The sequence below is a fragment of the Syngnathus floridae genome, chromosome 10, assembly GCF_059516105.1.
Source record: "Syngnathus floridae isolate MCC-2025c chromosome 10, RoL_Sflo_1.0, whole genome shotgun sequence".
Lineage (NCBI taxonomy): Eukaryota > Metazoa > Chordata > Actinopteri > Syngnathiformes > Syngnathidae > Syngnathus > Syngnathus floridae.
The window spans coordinates 12755131-12776969 of record NC_142422.1 but is presented as its reverse complement, the minus strand read 5'-3'; the positions used below and the strand labels follow the sequence as shown (position 1 = coordinate 12776969).

Genomic DNA, 21839 nt, shown 5'->3' with positions numbered 1-21839 from the left:
GGTCGGTCTGTCTGTTTGCTGGCCGTGAGTCTCTATCCCGTGTGTCTTCGATTCCACACCTACCACCCTTCCAACTCCCTTTCCCTTCAATAAATCCTGGTTCAAGCTGCATTTGGTCACCCTGGCTCAACTCATTTCTGACAATAAAAGTGATCAACTCATCACAAAAAACACTAAAAAATCCATAGCTAAAACGTACCGGACTATAAGCCACAGGGTAAAAATTTGGGAACAAAGTCGCGGCTTATAGTCCATAAATGACATTGCAAAAAAGTGTTTAAACAACAATAAAGTGTATGAAACTACAAACCGGGTTCGATTGAAGTTGGGAAATTGTGTAAAATGTAAATAAAAAAAAATACAATGATTTGAAAATCCTTTCCAACCTATATTCAATTGAATACACTACAAAGACAACATATTTAATGCTCAAACTCATTAACTTTATTTTTTTTCAAATAATAATGAACTTAGAATTTCATGACTGCAACACGTGCAGTAGAAGTTGGGAAAGGGCATGTTTACCACTTCGTTACATCACCTTTCCTTTTAACATCACTCAATTTTGGAAGAGAGGAGACTAATTCTCTTAGCTTCTTATGTGGAATTCTTTCCCATTCTTGCTTGATAAACCACTTCAGTTCCGTTTAACAGTCCGGGGTCTTCCCTGTCGTATTTTACGCTTCATAATGCGCCACACATTTTCAATGGGAGACAGGTCTGGACTTCAAGCGGGCCAGGGGAGAACCTGGACTCTTTCACTTCGAAGCCACGCTGTTGTAACACGTGCAGAATGTGGCTTGGCATCATCTTGCTTAAATAATCAGCGGCGTCCATGAAAGAGACGTCGCTTGGATGGCAGCATATGTTGCTTCAAAATCTGTATGTACTATTCAGCATTTATTCTGCCTTCACAGAAATGTAAGTCACCCATGCCATGAGAACTACTGCACCCCCATACCATCACAGATGCTGGCTTTTGAAATTTGCGTTGATAACAGTCCGGAGGGTTTGCTTCCTCTTTGGTCCGGAGGACACGACGTCCAGTGTTTCTAAAAACGATTTGAAAAAAGGACTCATCAGGCCACAAAACACTTTTCCGTTGTGCAACAGTTCATTTCACATGAGCTCGGGCCCAGAGAACCCGGGGGCGTTTCTGGATGTTGTTCATAAACGGCTTTTGATTTGCATGGTAGAGTTTTAACCCGCACTTACTGATGTAGTGATGAACTGTATTTACTGACAGTGGTTTTCTGAAGTTTTCCTGAGCGCATTTGGTGATATCCTTTACACACTCATGTCAGTTTTTAAGGCAGTGCCGTCTGAGGGATCGAAGGCCACGGTTATTCAGTCTTGGTTTCCGGCCGTGGCACTTACGTGCAGTGATTTCACCAGATTCTCTGAACCTTTTCATGATATTGTGGACCGTAGATGTTGAAATCCCTAAATTCCTTGCAACTCTGCTTTGAGAAATGTTGTTCTTAAACTGTTCAACTATTTTCTAACGAAAAGTGGTGAACCTCACCCCATCCTTGTGAATGACTGAGCATGTTTGGGGAGGCTCCTTTTATAGCCAATCATGGTACCCACCTGTTCCCAATTAGCCTGATCACATGTGGGTTGTTCCAAATAGGTGTTTGATGAGCTTTTCTCAGCTTTCTCAGTATTTTTTGCCACCTTTCCCAACTTCTACTGGATGTGTTGCAGCCATGAAGTTCTACGTTAATTATTATTTGACACAATTTCCCAACTTCAACCAAATCCGGTTTGTACAATAAAGGTTCATAAAAGTCTTGTGCTGATATTGTAACAATATATTTACTGTTATTTACCTTCTTATTTATTCAAATAAAGAAGAATGTTTTCACGTGCTCGTACACATTTGTGGTAGTGCCACAGTACTTCTTCGCTGCTGAACGAGAACTGCGCTGGGCTGAGAGGACGCGTGCGCCGAGCGGAAACGGCGCCGCGCCAAGAACGTGCTGCGCCGACAGGACACTGCTTGGTGAGAGCGCCGCAAGGGCACCACGAGGGCACCACGGAACGGCGCCTTGTCGGCTCATTGCCCTCTCGGTGCAGCGCACGCACCCTCTCGGCGCATTGCCCTCTCGGCGCAGCGCACGCGCATGCCCTCCCTACGCGGCGCCCTCTCGGGGCGGGCCCTCTCGGCGCGGCGCCCTCTCAGCTCGTCGCCGTCTCGCCGCGGCGCCCTCTCGGCGCGGTGCCCTCTCGGCGCGGCGTCTTCTCGGCGCGGTGCACACTCGGCGGCGACAGGGCTCCGCGTTGAAAGGGCGCCGCGCCGAGGGGGCGCACACGCGCGTTGTCCCGAGAGGGTGCCCCGCCGAGAGGGCACCGCGCCAGAGGGCGCCGCGCCGAGAAGGCGCCGCGTCGTGCCGAGAGGGGGCCGCGCTGCACCGAGAGGGTGTGGCGCCCTCTCAGTGTGTCGCCCTCTAGCAGCAAGGCCCTCTTGCAGCAGCGCGGCGCCCTCTCGGCGCGGCGCCCTCCTTCCTTTTGGCGCGACACTTCCTTTTGGCGCGACTTCCTCTCGGTGCGGCGAGAGGGCCTCACGATGAGAGGGTGCCTCACCTAGAGGGTGCACGCCGTGATGGCACCGCCCCGAGAGGGCGTTGCACCGAGAGGGCCCTGAGCCAACAGGGCGCTGGGCCAAGAGGACGCTAGACCGAGAGGGCGCGCGCACTGCAAGCGCTGCACCGAGAGCGAGCCCCAAGGATACACAGCGCGGACAGGGCAGGCGCGCAGCGCCGAGTGTGCGCCCTTTGGGCGCCCGCTGCACTGGGAGGGCACCGAACCGTGTGGGGGCCGCGCCTTCTCGACACAGCACGGCGCCCTCTCGGTGTGGCGCGACGTGGCACCATCTTAGCGCTGCTTGGCGTCTTCTCGGTGCAACGCGGTGCCCTCTCGGCGCGGTGCCCTCTGGATGCAGCTCACTCTCAGCGCAGTGCGCGTGCCCTGTCGGCATAGCGCCCTCACTGCGCAGCGCGCGCCCTTTCGGGACAGCGCCCTCTCGGCGTAGCGCGCGCGCGCCCTCTCCGTGCGGCATACACAGCACGCGCGCCCACTCGGTCCAGCGCCCCCACGATGCCAGTGAAGAAAAAAAAAAACGAGGGGTGACAGGATTCTGACTTTAAAGTCACATGTTCTGAGAGAAATTCTGAGAATAAAGTCAGAATTCTGACTTTAAAGTCAGAATTCCCACTTTCTGACTTTAAAGTCAGACTTTTTTCTCAGAATTCTGACTTTAAAGTCAGAATTTTGCGAATAAAATCAGAATCCTGTCACCCCTCGTTTTTTTTTTCTTCACTGGCCCTAATCCTCTTCCGTAGACAACGGAGTGACTGGATGACAGGGTTTAAATAGAGAGCCTGACAGGTGTGGGTGATTCAGCCGATTGGGGCGTGGCCGAGCGGCAGGTGACGCCGGAACGTGACATTAATATCATAAAAAACTTTTATAACAAGGTACAATACTGTAAATATGATTTTAAAACTCTTGTTATAACAACTTTTGTTATAAAAAGGTACAAGTGTACGGACTGCAATTGTGTGGACACTCCCTGCCTTTTGCTGCCGGAACGTGACATTAATATCATAAAAAACTTTTATAACAAGGTACAATACTGCAAATATGATTTTAGAACTCTTGTTATAACAACTTTTGTTATAAAAAGTTACAAGTGTGCGGACTGCAATTGTGTGGACACTCCCTGCCTTTTGCTGCCGGAACGTGACATTAATATCATAAAAAACGTTTATAACAAGGTACAATACTGTAAATATGTTTTTAGAACTCTTGTTATAACAACTTTTGTTATAAAAAGGTACAAGTGTACGGACTGCAATTGTGTGGACACTCCCTGCCTTTTGCTGGCGTGTGGGCAACTTTTGTGCCATAATTCCTCAATTTAGAAGGTTTATTTTGAATTTGTGATTTTTTGAGGGGAAAAAATCTGATATATTGAAGCCGCGATAATGAAAGTGTGATGTAGTGAGGGATGTATTACATGTCATCACGGCAAAATGCCAACCTTTCTTGAACAAACGGAAAAAAAAAACTCATTACCGAATTGAGTTTAAATGATTTATTTTTTATAAAATATATTCTTGTTGCCTACTGTTCTGACATCACACACAGGCAATTTCAAAGGATTTGTGTTTGTAAATCCTCATTTCCCATCATGTGGCCAAATGGGAAATGGTATCCAATCCCACCAGCGTCTGTCATTCATTGCTGAGCGGTCTTTCTCTCTGGAGCCTGATGCACATGAAGCACAGGAGATATCATCAGTTGAACAAATTTACTGTACCTTCTGTAGTATTTGTGTGTTGGATGTGTGCTTCGAAGGGGTGTGGCCTCGTGAGTGACTTCAGGAACTGGAGTGGGGTTGGCTAGTTGTAGTTTGGTGTATATAGTATATATAAAATAAAAATAATACTACAATTATGTTTGAAAAAAATACAATTAAGCATTTAAAAAATAAAATGTCCTGCTGGAATTGAATTTTTAATGAACTTTTAATGAACTATATGTAACTGTGACAAAACTACATTTCTGGAATGAGAAAAAGAGTAACCTGGGTGATGTGAATTTTTGGAGCATGTTGAAATTGGAACAGTGTATTATGTGGGAGTAGAAATATGTCCAAAAAGTGTAGAGAAAATGGTGTCAGAATAACATAAGCTCATGCCTTCTTCCTCAGCGAGGCCATTTGCTTCACCAGCAGCTCAATGTCCTCGTGGTCGTCGTCTTTGTCACTCTCCTTGTCCTGCTTGTGTTTGGGCTGGTAGGGCTCGACCTCGACGGACTCTGTGTCTTCGATGTCACAGCGGCAGTACGGACACGTGTGGCCCGCCGATTTCTGCTGGATGTTGAAATTGAAAGTAAGTCGCTTGGGTGTACCTAATGAAGTGTCTTGTTGGTGTCCAATGAACCTCTTGTATGACTGACTGTAAATTGTGAAACTGCATTTTAAAAAAATGATTGCTTTAAATGTTGCGGACATGAACGATGAAGGGAAATTAAGCAGGGGACCCAACGTGTCTTGCGCTGTCCTACCAGCCAGCTGTCGAGGCAGCTTCTGCACACCAGGTGTCCGCACGGCTCGATACGAGTGTCCTTCTCCTCCTGTGTGCAGATCTTACACAGCTGGAAGGAGCTGCCCACTTTGCCGTAAAGCTCGTACTGCTCCTGCCACACCACGGAGGAGTCAGTCGCATATTAGTGCCTCATTTATGACGTCAAACCATATTCAGTCATTTTATTGTCTTCTTGCTGACTTTGCAAGTTTGGTCCTGTCAGAAGTAATGAACAGTCTCCAGTTTTTGCGGTTGTTCTTCAATCTATCTGATTTTCAAAGTAAAAAAAAAAGTATCCAAGGATCAAAGCATTTTCACCCCTACTGGAAATATTGTTCCAATTTGTATCTGAAGTGCAACATACCTGTGTGACCTTGACTTTTGCTTTGTGATCCGGTCGGTGCAAGGCGCTGAGGTCTGGGTTGGCGTCTTGCCCGTCGGGGTACAAATAGCTGCCAATTAATGAAGAACCTTAGAAGAACATACGGAACACACAAGACGTGTGTGTTTGTGCGCCCACCGGCCCTGGCTGTGGCCCTGAAGGAGCGCCAGGTAAAGCGGCGTATTCTCAAGGATGGTCTGCACGATGTCGCCTTCACTAGTCACGTGACCAATGGCCCACTGGCCCATCCTGGTGCAGCTCAGACGGAAGATGTAGCTGAGAGGGAGGGCAAATTTAAGAAGCAATATGACCGCACGAGTTCTCGTGGGAGTCGCGCTGTTGCACCTTCCCGGCTTGCGGGGGTGGCGTCCCAGTCGTGACAAGGCCTGGTCGTACGTGAGGAAAGCCATGTAGCCTGGGTGGGTGACGGCCAGATGGTTCCAGTTCCTCAAGAGGGACCCCCATGGCTAAAGGAAGGAGGGGAGGTTCAGTTGGGAACGAAAAATCCCGATCTGCCTCCAATGAGATTGATGCATATGAACGATAGGTGATCGTTGTGATCAAAGTCAGCAAAGGCCAGACGATTGTATGTGTGTGAAAGAAAAAGCTAGCTTTATTTCTGTAGTGCATTGCAAAATCACCTGAAAGAGCCTGGTGAAGATGTCGAATTCAAAGACTGAGACGTGATCGTTGCAGGTGAGATCAAGGGTGGCCTTGAGAGCCACGGACTCCAGCCCCTCCTGGAACGGGTGCACGCACCGCAGCTTCTCCGCAAAGATGCTCCATCTTACCAGGCATCTATACATCAGAGGTCAGCATAGGTAAACGAGGGAGGCTTCTGCCTCACGATGGAACCTATTCTCATTACCAACCAATCGATAGTAAATAATGGGAGGCAAACTCCTATCTTACATTCAATGACAGTTGACGAAGCAAAACCTCAGAAATTGACCCTTACCTGCGAAAAAGCACTTTTTTTTTCTCTATCCTGACTAACTGAAGCACCTCCTCCTCATTCCAACATAGTTGCTAAGCATGAAGATGCCCCCTAATGGTGGCAAATCAATATTTGGTGAAAACAATGCAAAATCATTTTCATTGAATGACAGACGAGAGGCTCCCCCAAAAAGCAAATCCAAAAACTGCAAAGCAAAAGTCTCACTTATTGCCAAAAGTCATCTTCCAAAAGTCCCGCGCTTCCGTTTTGGTCAGGGTGTAGGTGTTGCCATGGTAACGGTCCCCCGGAAAGATGGCCTTGAGCTCCCACAACATGTGACTGAAGAGCAGGGACAGCTTGGTCAGGTCCTTCCTGGCACGAAACACAACACATATGCTGGCATATTGCTCGCAAAGTTGATTTCAAAGTATTGTACCTGTAGCTGGACGTCTCGTCAAACATCTTCTCCTTGGCTTCTTTAAACAGCAGCAAGGCCCTGTCCGTCTGAGCCAGCAGGGTCCTGGCATGGAGGCCGAGGAACGCCGCCTCGTCCTCCCCGGGGGCTGGGCCCGTGAACGCCCCGAGACCTCGGTAGGGCTCCCAGACCCGTCTCAGCGCAGAGGCTGTCTCGGGGAGCAGCTCCAGCAGGTAAGGTGAGCTGCTCTTGAGGCCCAGCCTGGGGTCTGCGCATGCCTCGTGCAGCTTTTCCAACCGCCGGAGAGTTTTGTTGACCAACCGGTGCTGTCGGTTGCTGGGACGCTGAGACGCCACGTCTTCTGAGATGCCCGCCGCCATCAGGACACGTTGCATGCTTGAATCTTGTCTTTGATAAGCTCTCTCAAGTCACCTTTTTTCCTTTCTTTCCAGAATTAAACATTTATGGGACAAGTGACTGAAGCTGTTTAAAATGGAACCCAGAACGCCTCTCAACTGGTAACTATCGAGAAATATTTGATTAGCGCAAAGCATTTACCAATGAATTCAAATCTTACAGCAATTCTGATGCTTTTTTATGCTGTATGACTCCGGAAAATTGAGAATCACTAGATTTTCATTTCAAATTATTTGTAAGAATCTACGTTTAATAAAAATTAAAAGATATGTATTTCTCAACCTCTGAAATGTTGGTGTGCACCATAATAAATAGTAATAGCATGATAATTTAGAAAACAAAAAAGAGCATATATATTATTTTTTGAAAATTTAAAAACATTTTAACAAAAAAAACATCATCCCACAAAATCTTGGAGATCCCTGTCAGAGCCCTTTTTAGCAAACCCCGAATCTGCAAGTTGCTTTAAGACGGTCGTTAAAAGAAAACAAAAAAAAGCAAGAGTTGCATTTAGAGTTCATTGGAGGATGTTCCTTCAAATGTATTTCATCGAGAGCTTATCCTCAGGTTGGAGTAAAAAAATGTCATCTTACTCACAAAAACAAGCCTTGGTTGTCCCCTTGGTAGCATTTCAGCGAGGCAGGGCCAAGACATCAAACGTCAGAAACGCAGTCGGGGCTGCTGGCCCAAATGCAGCCGCTGTTTTTCTGTTTTTGTGCACTGCAACTGCTGACTTCCTGTTTGAAGCCAGACCAACTGGTTTGCTTTGTTTTGCGCCCAACAGAAAGACGGCGAGAGAGTGAGAGAGCGACCTTGGCCTCAAAACGCGTCGCTTCACACAAAATGAAAGCAGTTGCTACGTGTTGTCCTACAGGAGCCGACATCTGCTTCCTAGCAAGCAGAATGCCAAAACCCACAAAGTGTTTGGTCTTCCATTAGGCTTCAGACCCCATCCTGGAGTATGATGGCCGAGGTTCTCTTCTTGTTCAGAAACAACAGTCTGGAAAAGACAAATAATAAACAGACTGTACCAGCTTGATGACTTGGCTTCACATGTCCGTCCCGTCTCAGAGCTCAGAGAACATCTTGGCCACTCTCTTGAGCTCGGAAAACATCTTGGACGCTCTCTTGAGTAACACTGCCGTCGTTGAGAAATGCTCAAAATCTTGGCGCTCGGCTAACCAAAGTTGACAATTGGGGTCGACCTGGTAGATTTTCAAGTTTAGGAGCTCTACCAGCAATCCATCCTGCGCATGATCTTTCCTACCCCAAGGGGGCGTTGTTAGATTAAAAGAAGGTAGCGTAATTTTGTCCCTGATGCCATCACAATCAGGAGATCATGGTCGGAACATCCCCAATCGAACTTCACCTTACCGGCTCTACCTATCTAGATTTGCTGCACTTTCAAGCCCCATCCGACCCACATGATGTTTTCATTTGTTTGACGGAGCCACACAAACCCATTTAACAGAAGGGAGAGAAAAAAGGGGTTAGTCAAAGTACCACAGAGATCGTAGCCATTGAAGCATTTCTAAAGCTATAAACGAGTGTACTAATCATCCATTTGTGTCTTACTCTGCAGAATATGGTGGCAATGCGCACGTGTGTGCAGCCCGTCTGGATTTTTTAGGGACTTTAGACAACAAATATTTGGCCAACTCCACACTTGAGTGGATCGGGAAAGTACCAAATTGGCCCTGCACGGGTAAGTCCAAGCATCAGGAGATGTTGGTGTATGTGACATGTTGAGGTGTGGACTGGATGTGCTCGTGGGTGTGGAGCTTTGCGTGCATGTGACTGGTTGCAGAATCTGTTTTTATTCTCCCATTTCCTCGTTATGCTTGGAGGCCTGCGCGCACATGAGCTCTGCCTTGGGGGTTTGACCCGGAAATGTTTCTGCATATTAAAAATTCAAAAATGGTTAACCATTTCATAAATACAGTGGAACCCCGGAAGTCAACCACCTCAGAATTCAACATATTCGGGAAACCTTTGTAAAAAGAAAAAAGAAGAGCTGAAAAACAAGTAAGAAAGATGCATTCGGGTTACTTGGCATCGCAATTCAAAGTGCAGCGATTGACCATAAGTTCATTTTTGAGGAATAGAGAGGCCATAAAAAGTGCTAGTGTTGCTAAGGGATTTACGAGGGGATATCCAGGTCCCAGTGGATAAAACAAAGAAAGTAAAACACTGACAAAATGCAGCCACTGGATTTTTTATATGGAAGGTGATTCCAATTCCAAACAATGACCCTCCCTCCCCCACCCCACCTCTGCACCTCTTCGTTTACAGATTCAGCGCCAAATCAATGTCAAATTATGTGGATCTTAAATGTACTGCATATTCAACTTTGTGTATTTTTGCTCCGCAATTGTGAGATAAAAAAAATAACGTTAGGGCAAAAACTAGCTGCCTGAGAACAGATTATTGCCTCTTCAATTATTTCTAATGGGGAAAATTGTTTCGGAATTCAACGGTTTTGCTTCTCAGCGCTCCTTCAGGTTCCACTTCAGGTTATGTGCAATTACATAAACATAATTATAGACTATTATAGAGTTGAAAATTATAATACAGTGGTGCAGTGGGCATACGTGTTTATCATTGAAAAATGATGGCTTTGTTCCAAAAGTATACTATCGCATTTTGTTTGGCGTTTGAGTGTTTGCTATTTGTAGCAGTGGGGGGCCGTCAGGTTCTGCAAGGCCTTTTCTGCTGGCCTAAAAATATCTGAATCACAGACTGATGTTAATTATATTTTGTCCATGAATACGTATTGAATAATTCCAAATGGTCTGTCTGCTTCCTTTCATTGCTAGCCCCCTGGTTGCGCTGCCGCCAGACATGTATTTTCATATTTAAGGATTTAACCAATCACATTTCAGTCACTATTTTTTGCCAGGAATCTTTGCAAAGAAATCTGCCTGGAGGCCTTCACAATCAGTTCTGCAGGCCCTTTAGCATAAAATAAATGTTGATCAAACTGTTGCTTCAACCAATCAGATTTTGACTTGCCGACACCAAGGCCCTCTAGCAGGCGTACGGAATTGTCAGCGTATTCACACGCTTTGATTGGATAGTTAGAGAGTGTACTAGCCAGAGCTAGCTACATCTGTAGCAAGCTGCACAAACAAAGATATTATTGTGTTGATTTAATGGCTATTTTGTCAACCCACAGTGGCTGAAGGAGGAGAAGAAATTGATTTGGTTGCAGATTTACTGTCAAAGCTATTTTCAAGATGGACTTTTCAAGAAAAGCTGGACATTGTTAAGCAAGGTCGGGCAACTCCGCAGCTAGCAAACCTGTCACAACCGGGAAAACGATTTGTCCGGCTCTTTCAGTCCACTAACTACGAGCGGTACTCCTGGCTCACAGGCTCCGAGGAACGCTGCAAATTGCATTAGCATTAGCTAATAGATAGAAAAGGACTTCTTGATGGAACTGAAACACATGGATAATCTGAAAAACAGAGTATTTGAAATCTTCTTGAGGAAAGAAAGGAGGATGGATTTTGTGTACAAATAATCAGGATTTTTGGTGAGTAAAATGTTGCTATATTCCTAAATAATATTGCAATTTCATCAGATTATTTTTTATGCTTTTTTTATGTGTGTCGCAGCTGTACCTGCAGTAGAAGTTTTATAGCCATAAAATAGTTATTGCGGGTTGGATTGATTCAGACGGAGCACTCCTGAAAGCCTAGGTGTGAAATGCACGGCCCGCCACTGTTTTTATAGAGTATGATTATCATTCAGATAAACTAATGATTGCACCTCAACAAACTCAAAGATGATCTGCAAACATGATGAAATAAAAACGTGAAATGAACTAGCGATGCAGCGATTCTTAGCACCAGAAGGAACCTATGTATTGTAAGTGATGGCACAGATTCACTCCGAGAGATATAATTAAAAGTTAAAGTTAAAGTCCCAATGATCGTCACACACACATCTGGGTGTGGTGAAATTTGTACTCTGCATTTAACCCATCCCCGTGAGATTTTGATCCATCCCCTGGATAATATAGATACATAACATTTTAAACTTTGATGCAAAAATGCCACCACGAAAGTTGGCGCCACACATTTTCTGCACTCTTCCAAACGCGCATGCAGGCAAACACGAGCGCGCACGCGCACACAATCGCTCACTTTCATTTTAAAATGAAAGTAATGGTGGAGCACTTACGCAGCTGCACATGAGCTTCCATGCATAACTCGCATTCAGCACTAAGCTGAAGGTTGCTTGATTTGAAAAATATTTGTAGTTGTAATCATTAAACAAACAAAACCTACCAATGACGACAACGGAATGATCGCTTTTGGGGGCTATCTGTCCGGTTTTTACTGCCAACAGACATTCAGCGAAGCACCGAGACGCACCTGAGACTCTCAAAAGACATTCAACCTCGTCCCCGGTGTTGATGCCAAACGTCATGACCATGAACGATGACGGCCGTTCGCTTGCCGCCGCCGCGCCGCTGGACCTGAGTACCAGTCAGCGGGGGAGCACCTCGTCCGCAGCGGCGCCAGACCGCCCATGTTGCCGCAAGGAGACCGTCGGTTCACCTGCGCCTCCGCCTACGCCGGGCTTCCCTAGCAAGAGACCGGCTGACGGGGCTTCCCTCCGGCTGCCTTTTCGGAAGCGACCTATCGCCGTGGAGCCGGAGGAACGATCGTCTGGGGACGTGGGACGAGTGGAGCGCTTTTCCCCGGCGATCGGGGAGGCTGTCGCGCCGCAGCGACTCGAGAGGAGCGCTGCTGAGGGTCGGCTGCCTGTTGCTAGGGCAACCCACATGCACGGGAAGGAGCCTGAGCGGAGTTTGGGAGCTTTTCCCGGCCACGTCGTGCCCTCCTTCACTTATGGTGAGTACCGATGACCACTCATTACATTGCTATTAAATGCGATCAGTTGTGGCACCAATCGAAATCGTCCACCCCCCGGTATTCGCCGGGAATAGGGACCGGGCCGACCCGTGAAATACAAAATCACAATTAACGACGAATGAAATGCATTGGAGAATTATTAAGAAAAAAATAAAATTCAAATCAACATTGAAAAAAATATATATTCTCATTTTAATTTGTTTGTCTTCATGCAATTATTCAGAAATTATAATAAATAGAAACACAAAATATATATTTAAAATAATATATTCATTTGTTTGTCTTAACACAATTATTGAGAAATTATAATAAATAGAAATACAAAATGTATATTTATCATTTTCTTTTTTTACTCACTTATTTTGTGCAATTTATGCAGTGAACTGGCCAACAGTCTAGTGTGTACTCCACCTCTCTCCCAAACAAGAGAGCTCAGCTGGGAACACATTTGTGGATGATTGGAAGGATGATTTAATATTAAAATTCTGAAATCTATTTTTTAGATTAAAAATTGTATAAAAATGTGAGCGATTGATACCAGATGATGAAGCCAAAATGGAAGATGATTCTTTGAAGTAAATGTGTCACTCAAATATTGTGTGTATTCGCTCAGAAACAACGCTAGTGTGGTCCAATTTCCCACTGTGTCATTGAAACGCACTTCCTCCTGCGCTTCTTCCTGCGGTTTATATGTTGAGTGACAGGTGGCCTCAGGCAGGTGACAAGTCATTGAGAAAACGTCCAGAATGTGATTCCTCTTTTGACTCAAGTAGCTCACTGGGTCAAATACCGCACTGACTGCGCTGCTTTATTTTTCAGGTCACTGTCCGGCATACCCCTACCCGGAGGCAGAGCGTCTCAGCTTCCAGCACTCGCGGGACCCGCTGAGGAGCGTGGCGCTGGCCACTCGGCAAGATGAAGATGGAGACACGTATGAGCCTTTACTCTCATGTTGTCAATCACTCGAAGGCGAGGCAAGGCAGCTTGACATGTGTAGCATGCACAGGGCAACTCACACAAGCGAGCAAATACACAAGACTCAAAGCACTTTGGACTGGCAAAAATCTTGTTGAACAAATACTTTGCGACTTTTGACCAAGTTGCCAGGCCACTTTTCTAAAGAGGAGGAGCAATTTGCAAGATGTTTGTGTGACGCGACGGCCACCGCGCGTCGCCACTTACGTCAATGCGGGTCCCCGGAGGTCGGGAAAAGCAAGAGTGTGAGGTATCAAGCAATCGGTGTGGTTTTTCTCAGCTATGTTGGCCTCGACGATAGGGCCTTTCTGAATGAATAGGACTGAAAAACCAAACATCCGCTCCTCACACGCTCTCTCTCTGTCTTATCGGCTTCATCTTCTTTGTGTGCGCGCTCTCTGACGTGTGCGCGTGTGTGCTCTTCTTGCATCCAAGTCAGAGGATGCCTGGCTTCAGAACAGATGATTTTCTTCATGGATGTCTTTAGAGTTTCTTGTCTGTTGCAACTTTTAGGGTTATGTGCATGTGGCCGTGTAGTCTGCCCACTTCCAAGAACTTGGCGCAGTTTCACCTCATGAGAAAAAGGCAATGAAGAGAATACAGTCAATGTGATTTGGGGGCGACATCCTCTCAGAGAAACTGGAGATAAAAATAGACGCAGCATTAGGTACCACTGTTGTGTGAAGGACGGAACCATCAGGTTCCAAAAGAACAATGCACTTGTCTCTTTTTAAGGCAAGCGATGGAGCCATTTGCTGACACACCAGTCAGTCAGCTGTGCGAGATGATGTCACTTACAGGAATGAGTAGCGGCTGCACACTTTGGCATACATGTGTGTTTTTCACTTCACATGCCTCGGCCACGCTTCCTATCCTTTACCACAATCAAAAGCGCTCGCGTCGCTGATGCCCCGGCACGTCCTGTGCAAAGCGCGCTTGGAACGTCTTCTTGAGAAACGGCGACGGTTTCCTGTTGCACAATCGCTGCAGTCTGGCGAGAAAAGCCCCATCTCGTGCTAGCATGGATGGATTGCACGCAGAATGCGGCCATTGTCAGGGGCGGCAGGAAGTGATGTCAAAAGCACTCGTGCGACCTTTACTGGAAGCTAACGGCTGTGCGGAAGAGAAAAAACACAATAACGGCAGTGCGGTTCTCAACAGATGTGCTCCCTCGGCGATTCATGGCCTTCCCCCCGAAAATCAAAGCATAAACGAGCTCGGCAAATGACTCTTTGCATCAGAAAGCCCTAAAATAAAATGTTTTTCCATTTCTGATCTCCTGACACCAAACAAGCTTTGAAACATGTTTTTGGAGGCACAGCCGTAAAGACACATCGAATCGTGCTTTTGATTGCAGAGCCCTGCATATCGCAGTGGTCCAAGGCAAGCTGGACCTCGTGCGGCAACTCGTCCGGCTGCTGCAGTGTGCCGGCAGGAGCCTGGACATCTACAACAACTTGCGACAGGTAAAAGCAACGCATCACTTTCGTCATATCGCACGCGTTGACAACATGAATGTGGTTTCAACAACATACATTAGGGCGACACAAACACTTTTTTTTCTCACGCCCTCGCTTGAGGGTGCCTCTGTTTGCACGCAATGTCGTCACTTACATTCTTGCCAGGTTCCTTCCATTTTTGCCCGTGTTGATTTATACTTACTATACAACACAAAGAGGGAGACATTTCCAATGCTGCTGACCAATCCTGAGTTTCTGTGTTTGAGTGCCAGAGCATTTTGACAAGTATGTGACTCTCGGTGCCCTTTATAGTACAAGTACGTGAAATCACGAGAATATGAAGGGTGTGTCATACTCGCGCACAGAATGTGTGACTAAATCTCTCAGGGGGCCACGCCAACTTTGCGCTGATCATCAGAACTTTCGGGGATCAACTAGCTGTGTGTTAGACACGTTCCCTAAAAGAGGCGACGCTTAGTTGAGTGTGGTTGACATCGGCGAATCTGCTTGTGTGGGCTTGCAGCATTTTACTCTTATGGCAAAAAATGTGCATGGTGACTGAGGCGCTACTTTACCACAAATGAAGGCATGGCAAGTGTATTAGTTGTACCCCACCACCCCACCCAAAAAAAAACTGGATACACAGATTAATATCATGGGGAAGAAATCAGCAATGCGGTGTGATAGTTGCAAAGCAAATAAATACTAGCAGCACATTGAAAGTTGCTTTTTTATTTTGGTGCACGTACACACCGTGCATCTGTGTGTTTGTGTACTTTGATATCCTCCTTCCGAGAAGTCACGTGACCACCCCCCTCGCCCAACCCCTCTTCGTCTTGCTGGAGGCTGTTGTAACATACCTGAGGTTCGCTGGGTGGATGGCGGGGACTTTCCCTTCTTGTACGTCACCCTCTCTCTCTTTCTCTCATTCTCTCTTTCTTTCATCCTCTCTCTCTCTCTCTCCCCGTCTCCCTCTCTCTCTATTTATCTCTACCTATCACTATCTATCATTTCCTATCTATCCGTTTCTCGCTTTCTGTCTGTCTCTCTCTGTCTTTCTGTCTCTCTCTCTCTCGTGCTGTCACGCGCTCTCAGTGTACCTCTCTCGCACTTAAGTCACTGCGACACCATCAGTGGTTTTTTGTGTGCAAGCAGGAAAGCATGAGATCTTTGCAGTTGTCTGTCTGGCGTGGCATGAAAGCATTTCATGGTCCACTCATCTCTAAGCAATGCCAGAGCACGTAGGGAGAGAGAAGGGGTTTTCCCTCACTATCCTGCCTTCCTGCTCTTCCTTGTCGCACACAACGCACACACGCTTACTCTTATCGATGCTCTCTTTTTGTTTTAATCCCCCTCGAGGTGTTTTACAGGAAGCTCTGGTTCAAAGGGCTAAATATGGAGTTGGAATATGTTGGTTCCTCTTCAATAAGAATACTGTAAATATATGACTGTGCGTGTGAATCACAAGATTGAGGCAAACGGATGGACAATGGCGTAACTGGATGAAGTCCATGCTTAATGGTTTTACCCAGCAGTGAAAATACGAGTCAGTCATGCTTAACCCAAAATAAACATGCCAGCACATTTACCTAGTGGAGACTATGTCTGCAGTGCAGATCTGTGGTTTGGGGTTTGAATCTGGGCATTTGCTGAGGCTATAATTGAGAATTACATATCATACACACATCTGAAACTAGCTAAAAAAAAAAAAGCTAATAGAAATTCAGATAGATTGTACACTGTTGACAAGTGTTGTTTAGCTTCAGAAACACTGTCAGTGCGTAATATCGAATTTTGCCATAACAATATTAGGTTAAAGCAGTCAAATTTTTAAGTGAGGTCAACTAACACTATTTTTCAAAATAAAAACAAGTAGCCATTTAAGTGAAGGAAACCAAATGTAGTGTGTCAAGATTTCAGTATATGACCAAAGAGCAATATGACCTCACTACTGTGGTTTAAAAGTCCGCATGCACACACCTCCAAGCCAGTCAAAGAGCAAGTGAAACTTGATGTTTTTTTTTTTTTCTAGCTGCTATTTATTGTGCAGCCTGTCCAAATATGAGTGGAAAGTCCACTTCCCCATAAGCTGATGTGAAGTTACGCTGGGTTTATTTAAACACCAGTGTCCTTGTTGGCCAGTGTCGACATGTACGATGACATACGCTGACCTCACGCTCGCTCGGGAATGTCCTGCATTGCTCAACGGCTTCCCAGTAGATTCATTCAATTTGTCAATGTCTGTGATTCGTAACCAGAGATAACGGCCCTTTTTTCATCAGATCATGCCATAACAATTCAATGTTCATTCACGAAACGGGCAAAAGTGTTTTCTGTCATAAAAATATATGCTTCGGCTCAATACAGGTTTGGAAACATTGCTCTATGCTGACTGGTTTTAATCTTGCTGATCAGATCCATTCATTTTTTACGGGCCAACAAGCAATTGTATAAATGAGTAAAGATGAAGACTCGAGGTTTAGGTTTGTTTGTTTGTTTGTTTGTTTGTTTGTTTGTTTGTTTGTTTGTTTGTTTGTTTGTTTGTTTGTTTGTTTGTTTGTTTGTTTGTTTGTTTGTTTGTTTGTTTGTTTGTTTGTTTGTCAGGCGTAGCTATCGGGCGTTGGCTCCACGGTTTCAAGAATGGACATGTTCAAATGCCAGGGGACATTTCATTCATTTATGAATGAATCATTTCCTTTGCGCCATGCAGACCCCGCTCCACCTGGCCGTGATCACCCGGCAGTCAGATGTGGTGGACGCGCTGCTGAGGGCCGGGTCGGACCCCTCCTCGTTGGACCGCAATGGCCAGACAGTGCTTCACCTCTGCTGCGAATACCACCATCCGCTGTGTCTGTCCATGGTGCTTTCGCTCCCCTCATCTGTCGCCTGTCTGGAGATGAAAAACTTTCAAGGTAAGTGGAGAAGTACGCAGAAGTCCCGCCGCGCGTGGCTGTCCACAAATAGCGGCACTTCACTGTCCTTCTCACGTGGGCCGTTTCTTTCCACTATGGCCCTTTAAACTCGCACACCAGGTTTGAGCCCCCTCCACGTGGCCGTACTCCACGGACACAGAGATTTGGCCGCCATGTTGCTGGTGGCGGGAGCTGATGTCAACACCGTGGTTAGTGCATTCCGTCATTGCTCGCGCGATTTCCATTCAGCCTGCCTGCCTGCCTGCATCAGATGGATGACTTTGCCACGCCCACTTCATCAGGACATCAAGAGTGGCCAGAGTCCCCTCATTCTTGCCGTGGAGAGCAACAATGCAGAAATGGTCAGCTTCCTCATTGAGGTAAAGAGATTGTGTGGGAAGGCTTGTGACTTGCATGAAACACTTGTTCCAAAATGACCACATTGAGGGGTTAAATGGGATTAAAGGTCGTCACTACGTCTTTTTTTCATTTTAACACGATAAGTAGGATTTTTTGAAATATGCAAATATTGAATTCAGGTAAGTTCCCCAAAAACTATTTTTCCAAATGACTATTATGGCACAATCACAACAGCGGAGGAAACAACACAAACTTTCATTTCTATTTTGGGAGGCCGGCCCACTGCAAATGTGTACCTGAGTCCTCCACGTTTTCTCCTTGTCTTGGCGCAGAGCGGCTGCGATGTGAACAGGCCGTCGTACAGCAGCAACACGGCCCTGCACAGCGCCTGCGCGCGGGGCCAGGCAGACGTGGTGCGGGCGCTCCTCAAGAGCGGCGCCGACAGCAGTCTCAAAAACTACCACAACGACACGCCCGTTATGCTGGCCAAGAACAAAAAGGTCAGCACTAACAGTCAAGTGAATCACTCAGGTGAAAACATTGATGCTTTGAGATACAAGTTTCAATTCCGTGACATGACCACGCTCCTAAAGTCAGAACATTAGTATTTTGAATAATATTTCTCCATTGAGATGAATAGGAATGCCAAAAACTGGCAACAAACATGAGGGGGAAAAAGCACTTCAGAAGTGGGGGCAAAGGAATCTGCGAAATCCGTCAGAGAATTAGTGAAGTAGAATCCAATTAGTTCTGTCCTGCCATCTAGCGGATAAATATGAATAGTGCAGCATGATCGTTACTTTTCCTACATCTGGTCAGCTAGATTTATTTAGTAGAATAAAAGCACTGAGGCATAATTGTTAATACTAAGTGTGTGAGTCCTGGGTGTACCCCATCTCACCCGCCACCCTCAAGTGGATGAAACAAAATGAATGGATAGATGGGATTAACTTGACTTCCAAGTGCCTCACCTTGCAAACACCTGACTGAGCTCAGAACGTCACTATTTGGACATGCCCCTTATAGCCTCACATGCAACGCATAAATACTAGTGTATTGGCCCGTGAGTAGGAAAAATCCATCTATAATTGGTCCCTATGATACAAACCGGGTTTGGTTGAAGTTGGGAAATTGTGTAAAATGTAAATAAAAAAAAATACAATGATTTGAAAATCCTTTCCAACCTATATTCAATTGAATACACTACAAAGACAACATATTTAATGCTCAAACTCATTAACTTTATTTTTTTTTCAAATGATAATGAACTTAGAATTTCATGACTGCAACACGTGCAGTAGAAGTTGGGAAAGGGCATGTTTACCACTTCGTTACATCACCTTTCCTTTTAACATCACTCAATTTTGGAAGAGAGGAGACTAATTCTCTTAGCTTCTTATGTGGAATTCTTTCCCATTCTTGCTTGATAAACCATTTCAGTTCCGTTTAACAGTCCGGGGTCTTCCCTGTCGTATTTTACGCTTCATAATGCGCCACACATTTTCAATGGGAGACAGGTCTGGACTTCAAGCGGGCCAGGGGAGAACCTGGACTCTTTCACTTCGAAGCCACGCTGTTGTAACACGTGCAGAATGTGGCTTGGCATCATCTTGCTTAAATAATCAGCGGCGTCCATGAAAGAGACGTCGCTTGGATGGCAGCATATGTTGCTTCAAAATCTGTATGTACTATTCAGCATTTATTCTGCCTTCACAGAAATGTAAGTCACCCATGCCATGAGAACTACTGCACCCCCATACCATCACAGATGCTGGCTTTTGAAATTTGCGTTGATAACAGTCCGGAGGGTTTGCTTCCTCTTTGGTCCGGAGGACACGACGTCCAGTGTTTCTAAAAACGATTTGAAAAAAGGACTCATCAGGCCACAAAACACTTTTCCGTTGTGCAACAGTCCATTTCACATGAGCTCGGGCCCAGAGAACCCGGCGGCGTTTCTGGATGTTGTTCATAAACGGCTTTTGATTTGCATGGTAGAGTTTTAACCCGCACTTACTGATGTAGTGATGAACTGTATTTACTGACAGTGGTTTTCTGAAGTTTTCCTGAGCGCATTTGGTGATATCCTTTACACACTCATGTCAGTTTTTAAGGCAGTGCCGTCTGAGGGATCGAAGGTCACAGTCATTCAGTCTTGGTTTCGGGACGTGGCGCTTACATGCAGTGATTTCTCCAGATTCTCTGAACCTTTTGATAATATCATGGACCGTAGATGTTGAAATCCCTAAATTCCTTGCAATTTTGCTTTGAGAAATGTTGTTCGTAAACTGTTCAACTATTTTCTCACGCAGTTATGGACTAAGTGGTGAACCTCGCCCCATCCTTGCTTGTGAATGACTGAGCATGTTTGGGGAGGCTCCTTTTATACCTAATCATGGTACCCACCTGTTCCCAATTAGCCTGATTACATGTGGGATGTTCCAAATAGGTGTTTGATGAGCTTTTCTTAGCTTTCACAGTATTTTTTGCCACCTTTACCAACTTCTACTGGATGTGTTGCAGCCATGAAATTCTAAGTTAATTATTATTTGGCAAAAAACAATGATGTTTATCAGTTTGAACATTAAATATGTTGTCTTTGTAGTATATTCAATTGAATATGGGTTGAGAAGGATTTTCAAGTCATTGTATTTTGTTTTTATTTACATTTTACACAATTTCCCAACTTCAACCGAATCCAGTTTGTAAATGAATTGGGAGAAAGAAATCTGACGATGGAGACATTTGTATTTTTATTTTTTTTTTGCAGATAGCAGACATCTTACGAGGGAGGGGTTCAAAACTCATACAAGTTCCAGACCAACATTTCGACACGTCAGCCTCGCCACACAGCAGCAGCTTAATGATCAACAGTAGAGGTCACTTCATTAGGTACACCTGCTGATTCCCCCCCAAATCAAAACTGTGCTTTTTTTTCCTTCTCAAATTTTAGGTTCACCATCTCCAAGCCGCAGTCGTGGTTGTTCTCCAACAATGCCTCACTGCACCACCTCCCATTCACCAAGGACCCCACCAATGTTCGCTTTTCCATTTTACGAGCAGGAGTCCTCATGTATCAAAACTGGCAACTACTGCATCCCTCGGAACATCAAGCAATGAGGCAAATGACAAATCTAGCATTCAGTGATGTTGCACATTAAAAAGGGTAGCAGGTTTACTCAAAGAATTAATGGGGGAGAAACTAATACAGTGTTCGTAGTTGGGTTGCTACGCTAACCTATGCTAACGCACAGGTTAAGTCACGTTTCCAGTGCCATGTGATCATCCGCAATGGAATTTGTTCAGTGACTGAAATGTGATGTACCTCGGCTTTGTTTGTACTCAGGTGTGTGCCAAGGCTGGGGGGCGAGGGGGTTTAGGCACCCATTGCTAGTTTAATCTAGACACTGTATACATCAATGATTCTTAACCTTATTGGAGGTACCGAACCCCACCAGTATCATATGCGCATTCACCGAACTCCTCTTTAGTGAAAAATGTTTTTGTTTTTTTTCAAATTCATAACATCAATGTTTATTACTGGTGCACAAAATGAGCCGTGCATGAACATCATCTTGTTCAAAGAAAAAAAAAACACAATGCATTAAGTCAGAACAAATTACATACCTGTTGATCAGAGTGACTGCTGCTGTTGCCTTTGCGAGACCATTTCAGATATGCATCTTCACAAATTTACACAATAAATCAGGCATGTTTGGACCTCCACAGTGGAGGCTCTGACGAACACCTAAGATCGACTCACGAAACCCCTAGGGTTCGATCGAACCCAGGTTAAGAACCACGGGTATACAGTGTACAGTGACTGTCCAGGAACCCCTGTACTTGTACAGTGATGGAATTTGCATTAAATTGCCTTGTGTGTTTTGTTTACATATGCTACGCAGAAAAAGATAGGAATTTGGATTGGGCTTTCCAGTCAAATTTCAAGATAGACCTAAATTACAAATAACCTTTACAGGTGAATTTATTTTGAACTTTTAGATGTCC

At 45.4% G+C, this 21839-nt stretch overlaps 2 protein-coding genes across 7 annotated transcripts; one reads left to right on the top strand and one right to left on the bottom strand.

Annotated features, from left to right (window-relative positions):
* Nucleotides 1-4084: 4084 nt before the first annotated feature.
* Nucleotides 4085-9474, bottom strand: cblc (Cbl proto-oncogene C). Of its 5 annotated transcripts, none has more exons than XM_088387132.1 (9): nucleotides 6849-9472; nucleotides 6638-6784; nucleotides 6117-6273; nucleotides 5821-5942; nucleotides 5614-5751; nucleotides 5458-5545; nucleotides 5074-5205; nucleotides 4706-4876; nucleotides 4085-4272 (listed from the first exon to the last, which is right to left on the bottom strand). In XM_088387132.1, the coding sequence occupies exons 1-9, from the start codon at nucleotides 7220-7222 to the stop codon at nucleotides 4243-4245; spliced, it is 1359 nt and encodes a 452-aa protein (XP_088243258.1). In that variant the 5' UTR covers nucleotides 7223-9472; the 3' UTR covers nucleotides 4085-4242. The 5 variants fall into 5 exon arrangements, with proteins under 5 accessions (XP_088243258.1, XP_088243255.1, XP_088243257.1 ...); XM_088387129.1 differs by having other exon boundaries at nucleotides 4706-4879; nucleotides 5614-5942; nucleotides 6849-7271; nucleotides 7842-9472; XM_088387131.1 differs by having other exon boundaries at nucleotides 4706-4879; nucleotides 6849-9469.
* Nucleotides 9475-11314: 1840 nt separating this feature from the next.
* On the top strand, nucleotides 11315-21351 carry bcl3 (BCL3 transcription coactivator). Of its 2 annotated transcripts, none has more exons than XM_088387127.1 (9): nucleotides 11315-12106; nucleotides 12947-13058; nucleotides 14460-14568; nucleotides 17273-17474; nucleotides 17595-17683; nucleotides 17777-17854; nucleotides 18167-18334; nucleotides 20602-20704; nucleotides 20785-21351. In XM_088387127.1, exons 1-9 carry the CDS (start codon nucleotides 11665-11667, stop codon nucleotides 20949-20951), a joined length of 1470 nt encoding a protein of 489 aa, XP_088243253.1. In that variant the 5' UTR covers nucleotides 11315-11664; the 3' UTR covers nucleotides 20952-21351. The 2 variants fall into 2 exon arrangements, with proteins under 2 accessions (XP_088243253.1, XP_088243251.1); XM_088387125.1 differs by having other exon boundaries at nucleotides 11317-12106; nucleotides 20602-20710.
* The last annotated feature ends 488 nt before the right edge of the window (nucleotides 21352-21839 follow it).